Source organism: Coregonus lavaretus (genome assembly GCF_964263955.1).
Source record: "Coregonus lavaretus genome assembly, contig: HAP1_SCAFFOLD_2442, whole genome shotgun sequence".
Lineage (NCBI taxonomy): Eukaryota > Metazoa > Chordata > Actinopteri > Salmoniformes > Salmonidae > Coregonus > Coregonus lavaretus.
In genome coordinates this window covers 1-20,063 of record NW_028164787.1, presented here as the reverse complement: position 1 = coordinate 20,063, position 20,063 = coordinate 1, and the positions used below count along the sequence as shown (strand labels likewise).

The window sequence follows — 20,063 nt, the reverse complement described above, 5'->3', positions numbered from 1 at the left end:
AAAGGCTCCTTAACAGCTTCTACCCCCATGCCATAAGACTGCTGAACAATGAATCAACTGGCTACCTGGACTATTTACAGTGACCCCCCCCCCTCCTTAGGTTTTACACTGCTGCTACTCGCTGTTTATTATCTATGCATAGTCACTTTACCCCTACCTACATGTACAAATTACCTCCACTAACCTGTACCCTGCACATTGACTCGGTACCGGTACCCCCTGTATATAGCCTCATTATTGTTATTTTATTGTGTTACTTATATATATTTTTTTACTTTAGTTTATTTAGTAAATATTTTCTTAACTCTATTTCTTGAACTGCATCGTTGGTTAAGGGCTTGTACGTGACCATTTCATGCTAAGGTCTGTTGAATAGTCTTGCTATAGGCCCGGAATACATTAATGGCTCCTAGCTTCTCATGCAGACGGCTACTACACCTGTTGTATTTGGCTAATGTGACAAATAACATTAGATTTGATTTTCTTCCTCCTTTAATAGAATTGCCAAGAAGATGCTGCTGGCCCAGATCAAGGCCAACTACTCCTCAGGAGCAGAGGAGAGCTCTGACGAGGACGGAGAAGAGAAGGAACAGGAGAAGGAGAAGGAAGGAGAGGAGGATGGAGAGGAGGAAGGAGAGGAGGATGGAGAGGAGCAGGAGGACGGTACATTCTCTTTTTAGTTTCATACTTGTTGATACATTGAAGGAGTGATTCTGCAGTGTTGTGTTTTATGATATCACTAGACTAGATGTAGAGACCCTAAATAATTACTTGTGTTCCCCTCAGCAGATGATGATGAAGATGATGATGGGGACTCTGGCTCTGACGTGGACATGAAGAAGGGTGGGGGGCGTCGCCACCGGCTGCTCCGCCACAAACTGACGCTGAGTGAGGGAGAGTCAGGAGAGGAGAAAGAGAAACCAGCCAGCAAGAAGAAGAAGAAGGAGACCAAGAGGACCAGACAGAAAGGTATGAGGGCTGTCTGGCCCGGTCTGTCTCTGTCTGGCCCGGTCTGTCTCTGTCTGGCCCGGTCTGTCTCTGTCTAGGCCCGGTCTGTCTCTGTCTAGGCCCGGTCTGTCTCTGTCTGGCCCGGTCTGTCTCTGTCTGGCCCGGTCTGTCTCTGTCTGGCCCGGTCTGTCTCTGTCTAGGCCCGGTCTGTCTCTGTCTGACCCGGTCTGTCTCTGTCTAGGCCCGGTCTGTCTCTGTCTGGCCCGGTCTGTCTCTGTCTAGGCCTCTGTAAACTGCTGACTGTTTTCAATCAACTCAACCTCCCGCCTCTCTCCATCCTCTCTCTCTCTCCCCCCTCTTTCTCCCTCTCCTCTCTCCCCCCCTCTCTCCTCCCCTCCCATTCTTTCCCCATCTCTCTTTCTCCCCCCTCTCTCCATCCCCGCTCTCTCTCATATCCTCTCTCATATCCTCTCTCTCTATCCCCCCTCTTTCTATCCCATCTCTCTCCATATTCTCTCTCTCTCTATCCCCTTTCTCGCCCTCCTCTCTCTCTATACTCTCTCACTCATATTCTCTCTCTCTCTCTCCATCCTCTCTCTCCATCCTCTCTCTCTCTCCATCCTCTCTCTCTCTCTCTCTCTCTCTCCATCCTCTCTCTCTCCATCCTCTCTCTCTCCATCCTCTCTCTCTCTCCATCCTCCCTCTCTCATTCTCTCTCCACCCTCTCTCTCTCTCTCACCCTCCCTCTCTCACCCTCTCTCTCACCCTCTCTCTCTCTCCCTCTCTCTCTCTCTCCCTCCCTCTCACCCTCTCTCTCTCACCCTCTCTCCATCTCTCCATCCTCCCTCTCTCATCCTCTCTCTCTCCCTCTCTCCATCCTCCCTCTCTCATCCTCTCTTCTCTCTCCGCCTCTCTCTTTCTCTCCTTCTCCTCTCTCCTCCCCTCTTGCTCTCCCTCTCTTCTCTCTCCCTCTTTAGTGGGTAGTGACGACTCAGCAGACTCAGACTTCGAGGAGTCCGTTAACAGCAGTGAGTCAGGAGTGAGTGAAGAGATCAGTGAGAAGGAGTCGTCGGAGGAGTCTGAGGAAGAGGAGTCTGAGAAGGAAGGCAGCAGCCGCAGGAGGACCACGCGCTCCTCCAAGAAGAAGAAGAAGAAGAAGGAGGAGAGGAGCTACGCCCAGAAGAAGAAACGCCGCCGCATCAAGGTCCAGGACTCTTCGTCCGACGAGAAGGTATAGGGGAGGGGGAAGGAGAGAGGGATGGAGAGAGAGGGATGGAGAGAGAGGGATGGAGAGAGAGGGATGGAGAGGGAGGGAGGGATGGAGAGGGAGGGAGGCATGGAGAGAGAGGGATGGAGAGAGAGGCATGGAGAGGGAGGCATGGAGAGGGAGGCATGGAGAGGGAGGCATGGAGAGGGAGGGATGGAGAGGGAGGGATGGAGAGGGAGGGATGGAGAGGGAGGGATGGAGAGGGAGGGATGGAGAGAGAGGATGGAGAGAGGGGGATGGAGTGAGAGGGATGGAGAGAGAGGGATGGAGAGGGAGGGATGGAGAGGGAGGGAGGCATGGAGAGAGAGGGATGGAGAGAGAGGATGGAGAGGGAGGCATGGAGAGGGAGGCATGGAGAGGGAGGCATGGAGAGGGAGGGATGGAGAGGGAGGGATGGAGAGGGAGGGATGGAGAGGGAGGGATGGAGAGGGAGGGATGGAGAGGGAGGGATGGAGAGGGAGGGATGGAGAGAGAGGGAGGGATGAGAGAGGGAGGGATGAGAGAGAGAGGCATGGAGAGGGAGGGATGGAGAGGGAGGCATGGAGAGGGAGGGATGGAGAGGGAGGGATGGAGAGGGAGGCATGGAGAGGGAGGGATGGAGAGGGAGAGGGATGGAGAGGGAGGGATGGAGAGGGAGGCATGGAGAGAGAGGGATGGAGAGAGCGGGATGGAGAGAGCAGGATGGAGAGCGGGATGGAGAGAGCGGGATGGAGAGGGAGGGATGGAGAGAGAGAGGGATGGAGAGGGAGGGATGGAGAGAGAGGGATGGAGAGAGAGGGATGGAGAGGGAGGGATGGAGAGGGAGGCATGGAGAGAGAGGGATGGAGAGAGCGGGATGGAGAGAGAGGGATGGAGAGGGAGGGATGGAGAGAGAGAGGGATGGAGAGGGAGGGATGGAGAGAGAGGGATGGAGAGAGAGGGATGGAGAGGGAGGGATGGAGAGAGAGAGGGATGGAGAGGGAGGGATGGAGAGGGAGGCATGGAGAGAGCGGGATGGAGAGAGAGGGATGGAGAGAGCGGGATGGAGAGAGCGGGATGGAGAGAGAGGGATGGAGAGGGAGGCATGGAGAGGGAGGCATGGAGAGAGAGAGGATGGAGAGAGAGGGGATGGAGAGAGAGGGGATGGAGAGAGAGGGGATGGAGCGGGAGGGATGGAGAGGGAGGCATGGAGAGGGAGAGGATGGAGAGAGAGGGGATGGAGAGAGAGGGGATGGAGAGAGCGGGATGGAGAGAGCGGGATGGAGAGAGAGGGATGGAGAGAGGGGGTATTCTCCTTACTCCTGAACATTTCTATATTTCTGAGTTTGGTCTGGAATTCATTGATTGGTCAATGTTTGATTGTTACCACGTCATAGGTCACAATGTGTGATTGGTCAGTTGACCCCTGGGGGTTGAAGTTGAAAGGGCAGAGGTTAACCCTCATTCCCTCCTCCAGAGCGCGTCAGGAGAGGACGGCTCGGGGAAGGAGGACGGAGACTCTCCTAAAGGACAGAGGAAGAAGATCAGAAAGATCCTCAAGGACGACAAGCTGAGGACTGAAACCAGGGACGCCCTTAAGGAGGAGGAGGAGAGGAGGAGGCGCATCGCGGAGAGGGAGCAGCTCAGGGAGAAACTCAGAGAGGTAGAAAGTCAACTGTGTGTGCTGTCGTCATGGCATCCGTTAATGGGATGGAAATGAAGATAGACTGAGTCAACTCTACTCCGTCTGCCCAATGTTACGCTGAGGAGCCAGATGGATTTATGCTCCGTTATGGCACCAGCTATGCCAAGTTCCCACAGGGATCACATATACTATAAATGTACTGTAAGCACTCTTTGAATATAGTGGAAGTCGCTTAGCGTTTCCTTAGTGGGAATTTGTCAATATCTGTAAAGGTTTGAATGCTTTTAGTCTAGAAGATCAGCTGCCCTATACTCCTAGGAATGTAAACGCTGTCCCAACCAGCAGACTGTAATGCTTTTAGACTAGACTCTATATGTCCCTCCCGAACAGGTACTCGTGGTGGAGGAGGCGTCCGCCGTGGCTTGTCCAATCACAACCAAGCTGGTGCTGGATGAAGACGAGGAGACCAAGGAGCCCATGGTGCAGGTCCACCGCAACCTGGTCACCAAGCTCAAACCACACCAGGTCGACGGTGAGAGACGCATATTGCTATAGTAGTAGTAGTAGTAGTAGTAGTAGTAGTAGCAGTAGTAGCAGTAGCAGTAGTAGTAGTAGTAGTAGTAGTAGTAGTAGTAGTAGTAGTAGCAGTAGTAGTAGCAGCAGTAGTTGTAGTAGTAGTAGTAGCAGTAGTAGTAGCAGCAGCAGTAGTAGTAGTAGCAGTAGTAGTAGCAGTAGTAGTAGCAGTAGTAATAGTAGTTGTAGTAGTAGCAGCAGTAGTTGTAGTAGTAGTAGTAGTAGTAGTAGTAGTAGCAGTAGTTGTAGTTGTAGTTGTAGTAGTAGTAGTAGTAGCAGCAGTAGCAGTAGTAGTAGTAGTAGTAGTAGTAGCAGTAGTAGTAGTAGTAGCAGTAGTAGTAGTAGTAGTAGTAGCAGCAGTAGCAGTAGTAGTAGTAGCAGTAGTAGTTGTTGCAACCTGGTGACCAAACTCAAACCAAACCAACGGTGAGAGAACCATTTTTGTCTTTAATCATAATGTTGTTGATTGATGGTTTATGGTGAAAACAAGGCCGACTTTTACTCACTCATTCACTCACTTATTAAGTCAAGTCTTCATGGCTGACTGCGTCAACACCAAACAGACGAGGTTCAGTGCTGCCAACAATGGTAGGATTTCTGTAGTCTGAGAAAAGCTTTGGGTGTAGATTGACGTCTCTTTCTGTCTCTCTAGGGGTCCAGTTCATGTGGGACTGCTGTTCTGAGTCATCTCTGTGTCTGTCTCTCTAGGGGTCCAGTTCATGTGGGACTGCTGTTCTGAGTCATCTCTGTGTCTGTCTCTCTAGGGGTCCAGTTCATGTGGGACTGCTGTTCTGAGTCATCTCTGTGTCTGTCTCTCTAGGGGTCCAGTTCATGTGGGACTGCTGTTCTGAGTCATCTCTGTGTCTGTCTCTCTAGGGGTCCAGTTCATGTGGGACTGCTGTTCTGAGTCATCTCTGTGTCTGTCTCTCTAGGGGTCCAGTTCATGTGGGACTGCTGTTCTGAGTCATCTCTGTGTCTGTCTCTCTAGGGGTCCAGTTCATGTGGGACTGCTGTTCTGAGTCATCTCTGTGTCTGTCTCTCTAGGGGTCCAGTTCATGTGGGACTGCTGTTCTGAGTCATCTCTGTGTCTGTCTCTCTAGGGGTCCAGTTCATGTGGGACTGCTGTTGTGAGTCGGTGAAGAAAACCAAGAAGAACACTGGTTCTGGATGTATCCTGGCTCACTGTATGGGCCTGGGGAAAACACTGCAGGTCTGTACCATGCTTCTATTCCTTTTCCTGTTTCTCTGGTTGGTAGACTGGTCTCTGGTTGGTAGACTGGTCTCTGGTTGGTAGACTGGTCTCTGGTTGGTAGACTGGTCTCTGGTTGGTAGACTGGTCTCTGGTTGGTAGACTGTGGTCTCTGGTTGGTAGACTGTGGTCTCTCTGGTTGGTAGACTGGTCTCTGGTTGGTAGACTGGTCTCTGGTTGGTAGACTGGTCTCTGGTTGGTAGACTGTGGTCTCTGGTTGGTAGACTGGTCTCTCTGGTTGGTAGACTGGTCTCTGGTTGGTAGACTGTGGTCTCTGGTTGGTAGACTGGTCTCTGGTTGGTAGACTGTGGTCTCTGGTTGGTAGACTGGTCTCTCTGGTTGGTAGACTGTGGTCTCTGGTTGGTAGACTGGTCTCTCTGGTTGGTAGACTGTGGTCTCTGGTTGGTAGACTGTGGTCTCTGGTTGGTAGACTGGTCTCTGGTTGGTAGACTGTGGTCTCTGGTTGGTAGACTGGTCTCTCTGGTTGGTAGACTGTGGTCTCTGGTTGGTAGACTGGTCTCTGGTTGGTAGACTGGTCTCTGGTTGGTAGACTGTGGTCTCTCTGGTTGGTAGACTGTGGTCTCTGGTTGGTAGACTGGTCTCTGGTTGGTAGACTGGTCTCTGGTTGGTAGACTGGTCTCTGGTTGGTAGACTGTGGTCTCTGGTTGGTAGACTGTGGTCTCTGGTTGGTAGACTGTGGTCTCTGGTTGGTAGACTGGTCTCTCTGGTTGGTAGACTGGTCTCTGGTTGGTAGACTGGTCTCTCTGGTTGGTAGACGGGTCTCTGGTTGGTAGACTGGTCTCTGGTTGGTAGACACTGGTCTCTGGTTGGTAGACTGTGGTCTCTGGTTGGTAGACTGTGGTCTCTGGTTGGTAGACTGTGGTCTCTCTGGTTGGTAGACTGTGGTCTCTGGTTGGTAGACTGTGGTCTCTGGTTGGTAGACACTGGTCTCTGGTTGGTAGACTGTGGTCTCTGGTTGGTAGACTGTGGTCTCTGGTTGGTAGACTGTGGTCTCTGGTTGGTAGACTGTGGTCTCTGGTTGGTAGACTGTGGTCTCTGGTTGGTAGACTGTGGTCTCTCTGGTTGGTAGACTGTGGTCTCTCTGGTTGGTAGACTGTGGTCTCTCTGGTTGGTAGACTGTGGTCTCTCTGGTTGGTAGACTGGTCTCTCTGGTTGGTAGACTGGTCTCTGGTTGGTAGACTGGTCTCTGGTTGGTAGACTGTGGTCTCTGGTTGGTAGACTGTGGTCTCTGGTTGGTAGACTGTGGTCTCTGGTTGGTAGACTGGTCTCTGGTTGGTAGACTGTGGTCTCTGGTTGGTAGACTGTGGTCTCTCTGGTTGGTAGACTGTGGTCTCTGGTTGGTAGACTAGTTTGTCTTCCTATGGAAGGGGATGTTTCTCTGGTTGTTAGACTGTAGTTTCTGGGTCTTCCTATATAAGGGGATGTTTCTCTGGTTGTTAGACTGTAGTTTCTGAGTCTTCCTATATAAGGGGATGTTTCTCTGGTTGGTAGACTGTAGTTTCTGGGTCTTCCTATGGAAGGGGATGTTTCTCTGATTGTTAGACTGTAGTTTCTGGGTCTTCCTATGGAAGGGGATGTTTCTCTGGTTGTTAGACTGTAGTTTCTGGGTCTTCCTATGGAAGGGGATGTTTCTCTGGTTGTTAGACTGTAGTTTCTGGGTCTTCCTATGGAAGGGGATGTTTCTCTGGTTGTTAGACTGTAGTTTATGGGTCTTCCTATATAAGGGGATGTTTCTCTGGTTGTTAGACTGTAGTTTCTGGGTCTTCCTATATAAGGGGATGTTTCTCTGGTTGGTAGACTGTAGTTTCTGGGTCTTCCTATGGAAGGGGATGTTTCTCTGGTTGTTAGACTGTAGTTTCTGGGTCTTCCTATATAAGGGGATGTTTCTCTGGTTGTTAGACTGTAGTTTCTGGGTCTTCCTATGGAAGGGGATGTTTCTCTGGTTGGTAGACTGGTCTCTGGTTGGTAGACTGTGGTCTCTGGTTGGTAGACTGTGGTCTCTGGTTGGTAGACTGTGGTCTCTGGTTGGTAGACTGTGGTCTCTGGTTGGTAGACTGTGGTCTCTGGTTGGTAGACTTTGGTCTCTGGTTGGTAGACTTTGGTCTCTCTGGTTGGTAGACTGTGGTCTCTGGTTGGTAGACTGTGGTCTCTCTGGTTGGTAGACTGTGGTCTCTCTGGTTGGTAGACTGTGGTCTCTGGTTGGTAGACTGGTCTCTCTGGTTGGTAGACTGGTCTCTCTGGTTGGTAGACTGGTCTCTCTGGTTGGTAGACTGTGGTCTCTGGTTGGTAGACTGTGGTCTCTGGTTGGTAGACTGTGGTCTCTGGTTGGTAGACTGCGGTCTCTGGTTGGTAGACTGCGGTCTCTGGTTGGTAGACTGTGGTCTCTGGTTGGTAGACTGTGGTCTCTGGTTGGTAGACTGTGGTCTCTGGTTGGTAGACTGGTCTCTGGTTGGTAGACTTTGGTCTCTCTGGTTGGTAGACTGTGGTCTCTGGTTGGTAGACTGTGGTCTCTCTGGTTGGTAGACTGTGGTCTCTCTGGTTGGTAGACTGTGGTCTCTGGTTGGTAGACTGGTCTCTCTGGTTGGTAGACTGGTCTCTCTGGTTGGTAGACTGGTCTCTCTGGTTGGTAGACTGTGGTCTCTGGTTGGTAGACTGTGGTCTCTGGTTGGTAGACTGTGGTCTCTGGTTGGTAGACTGCGGTCTCTGGTTGGTAGACTGTGGTCTCTGGTTGGTAGACTGTGGTCTCTGGTTGGTAGACTGTGGTCTCTGGTTGGTAGACTGTGGTCTCTCTGGTTGGTAGACTGTGGTCTCTCTGGTTGGTAGACTGTGGTCTCTGGTTGGTAGACTAGTTTGTCTTCCTATGGAAGGGGATGTTTCTCTGGTTGTTAGACTGTAGTTTCTGGGTCTTCCTATGGAAGGGGATGTTTCTCTTGTTGGTAGACTGTAGTTTCTGGGTCTTCCTATGGAAGGGGATGTTTCTCTGGTTGGTAGACTGTAGTTTCTGGGTCTTCCTATGGAAGGGGATGTTTATCTGGTTGTTAGACTGTAGTTTCTGGGTCTTCCTATGGAAGGGGATGTTTCTCTGGTTGTTAGACTGTAGTTTCTGGGTCTTCCTATATAAGGGGATGTTTCTCTGGTTGTTAGACTGTAGTTTCTGGGTCTTCCTATATAAGGGGATGTTTCTCTGGTTGTTAGACTGTAGTTTCTGGGTCTTCCTATATAAGGGGATGTTTCTCTGGTTGTTAGACTGTAGTTTCTGGGTCTTCCTATGGAAGGGGATGTTTCTCTGGTTGGTAGACTGTAGTTTCTGGGTCTTCCTATGGAAGGGGATGTTTCTCTGGTTGGTAGACTGTAGTTTCTGGGTCTTCCTATATAAGGGGATGTTTCTCTGGTTGTTAGACTGTAGTTTCTGGGTCTTCCTATGGAAGGGGATGTTTATCTGGTTATTAGACTGTAGTTTCTGGGTCTTCCTATGGAAGGGGATCAATCAATCAATCAATTTTATTTTATATAGCCCTTCTTACATCAGCTAATATCTCGAAGTGCTGTACAGAAACCCAGCCTAAAACCCCAAACAGCTAGTAATGCAGGTGTAGAAGCACGGTGGCTAGGAAAAACTCCCTAGAAAGGCAAAACCTAGGAAGAAACCTAGAGAGGAACCAGGCTATGAGGGGTGGCCAGTCCTCTTCTGGCTGTGCCGGGTGGAGATTATAACAGAACCATGCCAAGATGTTCAAAAATGTTCATAAGTGACAAGCATGGTCAAATAATAATCAGGAATAAATCTCAGTTGGCTTTTCATAGCCGATCATTAGAGTTTAAAACAGCAGGTCTGGGACAGGTAGGGGTTCCATAACCGCAGGCAGAACAGTTTAAACTGGAATAGCAGCAAGGCCAGGCGGACTGGGGATAGCAAGGAGTCACCACGGCCGGTAGTCCCGACGTATGGTCCTAGGGCTCAGGTCTCTCAGTTGGCTTTTCATAGCCGATCATTTAGAGTTGAAAACAGCAGGTCTGGGACAGGTAGGGGTTTCGTAGCCGCAGGCAGAACAGTTGAAACTGGAATAGCAGCAAGGCCAGGCGGACTGGGGGCAGCAGGGTGTCATCATGCCCGGTAGTCCTGACGTATGGTCCTAGGGCTCAGGTTCTCAGAGAGAAAGAGAGAACGAGAGAATTAGAGAGAGCATACTTAAATTCACACAGGACACTGGATAAGACAGGAGAAGTACTCCAGGTATAACCAACTAACCCCAGCCCCCCGACACATAAACTACTGCAGCATAAATGTTTCTCTGGTTGGTAGACTGTAGTTTCTGGGTCTTCCTATATAAGGGGATGTTTCTCTGGTTGGTAGACTGTAGTTTCTGGGTCTTCCTATGGAAGGGGATGTTTCTCTGGTTGTTAGACTGTAGTTTCTGGGTCTTCCTATGGAAGGGGATGTTTCTCTGGTTGTTAGACTGTAGTTTCGTGGTCTTCCTATATAAGGGGATGTTTCTCTGGTTGTTAGACTGTAGTTTCTGGGTCTTCCTATATAAGGGGATGTTTCTCTGGTTGTTAGACTGTAGTTTCTGGGTCTTCCTATATAAGGGGATGTTTCTCTGGTTGTTAGACTGTAGTTTCTGGGTCTTCCTATGGAAGGGGATGTTTCTCTGGTTGTTAGACTGTAGTTTCTGGGTCTTCCTATATAAGGGGATGTTTCTCTGGTTGTTAGACTGTAGTTTCTGGGTCTTCCTATGGAAGGGGATGTTTCTCTGGTTGGTAGACTGTAGTTTCTGGGTCTTCCTATGGAAGGGGATGTTTCTCTAGTTGGTAGACTATAGTTTCTGGGTCTTCCTATGGAAGGGGATGTTTCTCTGGTTGGTAGACTGTAGTTTCTGGGTCTTCCTATGGAAGGGGATGTTTCTCTGGTTGGTAGACTGTAGTTTCTGGGTCTTCCTATGGAAGGGGATGTTTCTCTGGTTGTTAGACTGTAGTTTCTGGGTCTTCCTATGGAAGGGGTTGTTTCTCTGGTTGTTAGACTGTAGTTTCTGGGTCTTCCTATATAAGGGGATGTTTCTCTGGTTGTTAGACTGAAGTTTCTGGGTCTTCCTATGGAAGGGGATGTTTCTCTGGTTGTTAGACTGTAGTTTCTGGGTCTTCCTATATAAGGGGATGTTTCTCTGGTTGTTAGACTGTAGTTTCTGGGTCTTCCTATATAAGGGGATGTTTCTCTGGTTGGTAGACTGTAGTTTCTGGGTCTTCCTATGGAAGGGGATGTTTCTCTGGTTGGTAGACTGTAGTTTCTGGATCTTCCTATGGAAGGGGATGTTTCTCTGGTTGGTAGACTGTAGTTTCTGGGTCTTCCTATGGAAGGGGATGTTTCTCTGGTTGGTAGACTGTAGTTTCTGGGTCTTCCTATGGAATGGGATGTTTCTCTGGTTGTTAGACTGTAGTTTCTGGGTCTTCCTATATAAGGGGTTGTTTCTGGGTTGTGGGAGGAGCACAAGGTCTACCTCCACTCCTAACCATTGATCTAATCTGACCCTCTCATTACATGCTTTGACCACTAGGGGGTGACCCCGCACCGTACTCTGTTTCTCTGTGACACGTTAGACTTCTCCCTCTCTCTGTCTATGTACAGTATATAGTATGGACACTACCAGTCAATAGTTTGGACACCTACTCATTCCAGGGTTTTTCTTTATTTTTACTATTTTCTACATTGCAGAATAATAGTGAAGACATCTAAACTATGAAATAACACATATGGAATCATGTAGTAACCAAAAAAAGTGTTAAACAAATCAAAATATATTTGAGATTCTTCAAAGTAGCCACCCTTTTCCTTGATGACAGCTTTGCACACTCTTGGCATTCTCTCAACCAGCTTCATGAGGTAGTCACCTGGAATGCATTTCAATTAACAGGTGTGCCTTCTTAAAAGTTAATTTGTGGAATTTATTTCCTTCTTTATGCGTTTGAGCCAATCAGTTGTGACAAGGTAGGGGGGGTATACAGAAGATAGCCCTATTTGGTAAAAGACCAAGTCCATATTATGGCAAGTACAGCTCAAATAAACAAAGAGAAATGACAGTCCATCATTACTTTGAGACATGAAGGTCAGTCAATACGGAACATTTCGAGACCTTTGAAAATTTCTTCATGTGCAGTTGCAAAAACCATCAAGCGCTATGATGAAACTGGCTCTCATGAGGACCGCCACAGGAATGGAAGACCCAGAGTTACCTCTGCTGCAGAGGATAAGTTCATCAATTCAATCAATTTTCAATCAATTTTTATTTTATATAGCCCTTCTTACATCAGCTAATATCTCGAAGTGCTGTACAGAAACCCAGCCTAAAACCCCAAACAGCTAGTAATGCAGGTGTAGAAGCACGGTGGCTAGGAAAAACTCCCTAGAAAGGCCAAAACCTAGGAAGAAACCTAGAGAGGAACCAGGCTATGAGGGGTGGCCAGTCCTCTTCTGGCTGTGCCGGGTGGAGATTATAACAGAACCATGCCAAGATGTTCAAAAATGTTCATAAGTGACAAGCATGGTCAAATAATAATCAGGAATAAATCTCAGTTGGCTTTTCATAGCCGATCATTAAGAGTTGAAAACAGCAGGTCTGGGACAGGTAGGGGTTCCATAACCGCAGGCAGAACAGTTGAAACTGGAATAGCAGCAAGGCCAGGCGGACTGGGGACAGCAAGGAGTCACCACGGCCGGTAGTCCCGACATATGGTCCTAGGGCTCAGGTCTCTCAGTTGGCTTTTCATAGCCGATCATTAAGAGTTGAAAACAGCAGGTCTGGGACAGGTATGGGTTTCGTAACCGCAGGCAGAACAGTTTAAACTGGAATAGCAGCAAGGCCAGGCGGACTGGGGACAGCAAGGTGTCATCATGCCCGGTAGTCCTGACGTATGGTCCTAGGGCTCAGGTTCTCAGAGAGAAAGAGAGAACGAGAGAATTAGAGAGAGCATACTTAAATTCACACAGGACACTGGATAAGACAGGAGAAGTACTCCAGGTATAACCAACTAACCCCAGCCCCCCGACACATAAACTACTGCAGCATAAATACTGGAGGCTGAGACAGGAGCGGTCCGGAGACACTGTGGCCCCATCCGAAGAAACCCCCGGACAGGGCCAAACAGGAAGGATATAACCCCACCCACTCTGCCAAAGCACAGCCCCCGCACCACTAGAGGGATATCCCCAACCACCAACTTACAATCCTGAGACAAGGCCGAGTATAGCCCACAGAGGTCTCCACAAACCAAGGGGGGGCGCCAACCCAGACAGGAAGATCACGTCAGTAACTCAACCCACTCAAGTGACGCACCCCTCCTAGGGACGGCATGAAAGAGCACCAGCAAGCCAGTGACTCAGCCCCTGCAACAGGGTTAGAGGCAGAGAACCCCAGTGGAGAGAGGGGAACCGGCCTGGCAGAGACAGCAAGGGCTGTTCGTTGCTCCAGAGCCTTTCCGTTCACCTTCACACTCCTGGGCCAGACTACACTCAATCATATGACCTACTGAAGAGATAAGTCTTCAGTAAAGACTTAAAGGTTGAGACCGAGTCTGCGTCTCTCACATGGGTAGGCAGACTGTTCCATAAAAATGGAGATCTATAGGAGAAAGCCCTGCCTCCCGCTGTTTGCTTAGAAATTCTAGGGACAATTAGGAGGCCTGCATCTTGTAACCGTAGCGTACGTATTGGTATGTACGGCAGGACCAACTCGGAAAGATAGGTAGGAGCAAGCCCATGTAACGCTTTATAGGTTAACAGTAAAACCTTGAAATCAGCCCTTGCCTTAACAGGAAGCCAGTGTAGGGAAGCTAGCACTGGAGTAATATGATCAAATTTCTTGGTTCTAGTCAGGATTCTAGCAGCCGTATTTAGCACTAACTGAAGTTTATTTAGTGCTTTATCCGGGTAGCCGGAAAGTAGAGCATTGCAGTAGTCTAACCTAGAAGTAACAAATGCATGGATTAATTTTTCTGCATCATTTTTGGACAGAGAATTTCTGATTTTTGCAATGTTACGTAGATGGAAAAAAGCTGTCCTTGAAACAGTCTTGATATGATCGTCAAAAGAGAGATCAGGGTCAAGAGTAACGCCGAGGTCCTTCACAGTTTTATTTGAGACGACTTTACAACCATCAAGATGAATTGTCAGATTTAACAGAAGATCTCTTTGTTTCTTGGGACCTAGAACAAGCATCTCTGTTTTGTCCGAGTTTAAAAGTAGAAAGTTTTCAGCCATCCACTTCCTTATGTCTGAAACACAGGCTTCTAGCGAGGGCAATTTTGGGGCTTCACCATGTTTCATTGAAATGTACAGCTGTGTGTCATCCGCATAGCAGTGAAAGTTAACATTATGTTTTCGAATAACATCCCCAAGAGGTAAAATATATAGTGAAAACAATAGTGGTCCTAAAACGGAACCTTGAGGAACACCGAAATGTACAGTTGATTTGTCGGAGGACAGACCATTCACAGAGACAAACTGCTGTCTATACTGTATCTAACCCTGTCTATATCACTAGGTGGTAGTCCTACTGCTGTCTATACTGTATCTAACCCTGTCTATATCACTAGGTGGTAGTCCTACTGCTGTCTATACTGTATCTAACCCTGTCTATATCACTAGGTGGTAGTCCTACTGCTGTCTATACTGTATCTAACCCTGTCTATATCACTAGGTGGTAGTCCTACTGCTGTCTATACTGTATCTAACCCTGTCTATATCACTAGGTGGTAGTCCTACTGCTGTCTATACTGTATCTAACCCTGTCTATATCACTAGGTGGTAGTCCTACTGCTGTCTATACTGTATCTAACCCTGTCTATATCACTAGGTGGTAGTCCTACTGCTGTCTATACTGTATCTAACCCTGTCTATATCACTAGGTGGTAGTCCTACTGCGGTCTATACTGTATCTAACCCTGTCTATATCACTAGGTGGTAGTCCTACTGCTGTCTATACTGTATCTAACCCTGTCTATATCACTAGGTGGTAGTCCTACTGCTGTCTATACTGTATCTAACCCTGTCTATATCACTAGGTGGTAGTCCTACTGCTGTCTATACTGTATCTAACCCTGTCTATATCACTAGGTGGTAGTCCTACTGCTGTCTATACTGTATCTAACCCTGTCTATATCACTAGGTGGTAGTCCTACTGCGGTCTATACTGTATCTAACCCTGTCTATATCACTAGGTGGTAGTCCTACTGCTGTCTATACTGTATCTAACCCTGTCTATATCACTAGGTGGTAGTCCTACTGCTGTCTATACTGTATCTAACCCTGTCTATATCACTAGGTGGTAGTCCTACTGCTGTCTATACTGTATCTGACCCTGTCTATATCACTAGGTGGTAGTCCTACTGCTGTCTATACTGTATCTAACCCTGTCTATATCACTAGGTGGTAGTCCTACTGCTGTCTATACTGTATCTAACCCTGTCTATATCACTAGGTGGTAGTCCTACTGCTGTCTATACTGTATCTAACCCTGTCTATATCACTAGGTGGTAGTCCTACTGCTGTCTATACTGTATCTACCTGTCTATATCACTAGGTGGTAGTCCTACTGCTGTCTATACTGTATCTAACCCTGTCTATATCACTAGGTGGTAGTCCTACTGCTGTCTATACTGTATCTAACCCTGTCTATATCACTAGGTGGTAGTCCTACTGCTGTCTATACTGTATCTAACCCTGTCTATATCACTAGGTGGTAGTCCTACTGCTGTCTATACTGTATCTAACCCTGTCTATATCACTAGGTGGTAGTCCTACTGCTGTCTATACTGTATCTAACCCTGTCTATATCACTAGGTGGTAGTCCTACTGCTGTCTATACTGTATCTAACCCTGTCTATATCACTAGGTGGTAGTCCTACTGCTGTCTATACTGTATCTAACCCTGTCTATATCACTAGGTGGTAGTCCTACTGCTGTCTATACTGTATCTAACCCTGTCTATATCACTAGGTGGTAGTCCTACTGCTGTCTATACTGTATCTAACCCTGTCTATATCACTAGGTGGTAGTCCTACTGCTGTCTATACTGTATCTAACCCTGTCTATATCACTAGGTGGTAGTCCTACTGCTGTCTATACTGTATCTAACCCTGTCTATATCACTAGGTGGTAGTCCTACTGCTGTCTATACTGTATCTAACCCTGTCTATATCACTAGGTGGTAGTCCTACTGCTGTCTATACTGTATCTAACCCTGTCTATATCACTAGGTGGTAGTCCTACTGCTGTCTATACTGTATCTAACCCTGTCTATATCACTAGGTGGTAGTCCTACTGCTGTCTATACTGTATCTAACCCTGTCTATATCACTAGGTGGTAGTCCTACTGCTGTCTATACTGTATCTAACCCTGTCTATATCACTAGGTGGTAGTCCTACTGCTGTCTATACTGTATCTAACCCTGTCTATATCACTAGGTGGTAGTCCTACTGCTGTCTATACTGTATCTAACCCTGTCTATATCACTAGGTGGTAGTCCTACTGCTGTCTATACTGTATCTAACCCTGTCTATATCACTAGGTGGTAGTCCTACTGCTGTCTATACTGTATCTAACCCTGTCTATATCACTAGGTGGTAGTCCTACTGCTGTCTATACTGTATCTAACCCTGTCTATATCACTAGGTGGTAGTCCTACTGCTGTCTATACTGTATCTAACCCTGTCTATATCACTAGGTGGTAGTCCTACTGCTGTCTATACTGTATCTAACCCTGTCTATATCACTAGGTGGTAGTCCTACTGCTGTCTATACTGTATCTAACCCTGTCTATATCACTAGGTGGTAGTCCTACTGCTGTCTATACTGTATCTAACCCTGTCTATATCACTAGGTGGTAGTCCTACTGCTGTCTATACTGTATCTAACCCTGTCTATATCACTAGGTGGTAGTCCTACTGCTGTCTATACTGTATCTAACCCTGTCTATATCACTAGGTTGGTAGTCCTACTGCTGTCTATACTGTATCTAACCCTGTCTATATCACTAGGTGGTAGTCCTACTGCTGTCTATACTGTATCTAACCCTGTCTATATCACTAGGTGGTAGTCCTACTGCTGTCTATACTGTATCTAACCCTGTCTATATCACTAGGTGGTAGTCCTACTGCTGTCTATACTGTATCTAACCCTGTCTATATCACTAGGTGGTAGTCCTACTGCTGTCTATACTGTATCTAACCCTGTCTATATCACTAGGTGGTAGTCCTACTGCTGTCTATACTGTATCTAACCCTGTCTATATCACTAGGTGGTAGTCCTACTGCTGTCTATACTGTATCTAACCCTGTCTATATCACTAGGTGGTAGTCCTACTGCTGTCTATACTGTATCTAACCCTGTCTATATCACTAGGTGGTAGTCCTACTGCTGTCTATACTGTATCTAACCCTGTCTATATCACTAGGTGGTAGTCCTACTGCTGTCTATACTGTATCTAACCCTGTCTATATCACTAGGTGGTAGTCCTACTGCTGTCTATACTGTATCTAACCCTGTCTATATCACTAGGTGGTAGTCCTACTGCTGTCTATACTGTATCTAACCCTGTCTATATCACTAGGTGGTAGTCCTACTGCTGTCTATACTGTATCTAACCCTGTCTATATCACTAGGTGGTAGTCCTACTGCTGTCTATACTGTATCTAACCCTGTCTATATCACTAGGTGGTAGTCCTACTGCTGTCTATACTGTATCTAACCCTGTCTATATCACTAGGTGGTAGTCCTACTGCTGTCTATACTGTATCTAACCCTGTCTATATCACTAGGTGGTAGTCCTACTGCTGTCTATACTGTATCTAACCCTGTCTATATCACTAGGTGGTAGTCCTACTGCTGTCTATACTGTATCTAACCCTGTCTATATCACTAGGTGGTAGTCCTACTGCTGTCTATACTGTATCTAACCCTGTCTATATCACTAGGTGGTAGTCCTACTGCTGTCTATACTGTATCTAACCCTGTCTATATCACTAGGTGGTAGTCCTACTGCTGTCTATACTGTATCTAACCCTGTCTATATCACTAGGTGGTAGTCCTACTGCTGTCTATACTGTATCTAACCCTGTCTATATCACTAGGTGGTAGTCCTACTGCTGTCTATACTGTATCTAACCCTGTCTATATCACTAGGTGGTAGTCCTACTGCTGTCTATACTGTATCTAACCCTGTCTATATCACTAGGTGGTAGTCCTACTGCTGTCTATACTGTATCTAACCCTGTCTATATCACTAGGTGGTAGTCCTACTGCTGTCTATACTGTATCTAACCCTGTCTATATCACTAGGTGGTAGTCCTACTGCTGTCTATACTGTATCTAACCCTGTCTATATCACTAGGTGGTAGTCCTACTGCTGTCTATACTGTATCTAACCCTGTCTATATCACTAGGTGGTAGTCCTACTGCTGTCTATACTGTATCTAACCCTGTCTATATCACTAGGTGGTAGTCCTACTGCTGTCTATACTGTATCTAACCCTGTCTATATCACTAGGTGGTAGTCCTACTGCTGTCTATACTGTATCTAACCCTGTCTATATCACTAGGTGGTAGTCCTACTGCTGTCTATACTGTATCTAACCCTGTCTATATCACTAGGTGGTAGTCCTACTGCTGTCTATACTGTATCTAACCCTGTCTATATCACTAGGTGGTAGTCCTACTGCTGTCTATACTGTATCTAACCCTGTCTATATCACTAGGTGGTAGTCCTACTGCTGTCTATACTGTATCTAACCCTGTCTATATCACGAGTGGTAGTCCTACTGCTGTCTATACTGTATCTCTAACCCTGTCTATATCACTAGGTGGTAGTCCTACTGCTGTCTATACTGTATCTAACCCTGTCTATATCACTAGGTGGTAGTCCTACTGCTGTCTATACTGTATCTAACCCTGTCTATATCACTAGGTGGTAGTCCTACTGCTGTCTATACTGTATCTAACCCTGTCTATATCACTAGGTGGTAGTCCTACTGCTGTCTATACTGTATCTAACCCTGTCTATATCACTAGGTGGTAGTCCTACTGCTGTCTATACTGTATCTAACCCTGTCTATATCACTAGGTGGTAGTCCTACTGCTGTCTATACTGTATCTAACCCTGTCTATATCACTAGGTGGTAGTCCTACTGCTGTCTATACTGTATCTAACCCTGTCTATATCACTAGGTGGTAGTCCTACTGCTGTCTATACTGTATCTAACCCTGTCTATATCACTAGGTGGTAGTCCTACTGCTGTCTATACTGTATCTAACCCTGTCTATATCACTAGGTGGTAGTCCTACTGCTGTCTATACTGTATCTAACCCTGTCTATATCACTAGGTGGTAGTCCTACTGCTGTCTATACTGTATCTAACCCTGTCTATATCACTAGGTGGTAGTCCTACTGCTGTCTATACTGTATCTAACCCTGTCTATATCACTAGGTGGTAGTCCTACTGCTGTCTATACTGTATCTAACCCTGTCTATATCACTAGGTGGTAGTCCTACTGCTGTCTATACTGTATCTAACCCTGTCTATATCACTAGGTGGTAGTCCTACTGCTGTCTATACTGTATCTAACCCTGTCTATATCACTAGGTGGTAGTCCTACTGCTGTCTATACTGTATCTAACCCTGTCTATATCACTAGGTGGTAGTCCTACTGCTGTCTATACTGTATCTAACCCTGTCTATATCACTAGGTGGTAGTCCTACTGCTGTCTATACTGTATCTAACCCTGTCTATATCACTAGGTGGTAGTCCTACTGCTGTCTATACTGTATCTAACCCTGTCTATATCACTAGGTGGTAGTCCTACTGCTGTCTATACTGTATCTAACCCTGTCTATATCACTAGGTGGTAGTCCTACTGCTGTCTATACTGTATCTAACCCTGTCTATATCACTAGGTGGTAGTCCTACTGCTGTCTATACTGTATCTAACCCTGTCTATATCACTAGGTGGTAGTCCTACTGCTGTCTATACTGTATCTAACCCTGTCTATATCACTAGGTGGTAGTCCTACTGCTGTCTATACTGTATCTAACCCTGTCTATATCACTAGGTGGTAGTCCTACTGCTGTCTATACTGTATCTAACCCTGTCTATATCACTAGGTGGTAGTCCTACTGCTGTCTATACTGTATCTAACCCTGTCTATATCACTAGGTGGTAGTCCTACTGCTGTCTATACTGTATCTAACCCTGTCTATATCACTAGGTGGTAGTCCTACTGCTGTCTATACTGTATCTAACCCTGTCTATATCACTAGGTGGTAGTCCTACTGCTGTCTATACTGTATCTAACCCTGTCTATATCACTAGGTGGTAGTCCTACTGCTGTCTATACTGTATCTAACCCTGTCTATATC

At 47.0% G+C, this 20,063-nt stretch overlaps 1 protein-coding gene across 1 annotated transcript in view; it reads left to right on the top strand.

Annotated features, from left to right (window-relative positions):
* LOC311116636 (transcriptional regulator ATRX-like) overlaps positions 1-7,005 on the top strand; it is a gene marked incomplete at its 3' end in the record, with an annotated part of 60,882 nt that extends 53,877 nt beyond the window's left edge. Inside the window, exons 9-15 of the mRNA XM_084191693.1 lie at positions 500-663; positions 787-969; positions 1,926-2,179; positions 3,651-3,836; positions 4,209-4,350; positions 5,492-5,601; positions 6,985-7,005. Coding sequence (XP_084047819.1) covers positions 500-663; positions 787-969; positions 1,926-2,179; positions 3,651-3,836; positions 4,209-4,350; positions 5,492-5,601; positions 6,985-7,005 — 1,060 coding nt within the window. The remainder of the gene's footprint in view (positions 1-499; positions 664-786; positions 970-1,925; positions 2,180-3,650; positions 3,837-4,208; positions 4,351-5,491; positions 5,602-6,984) is intronic.
* Positions 7,006-20,063: the final 13,058 nt, after the last annotated feature.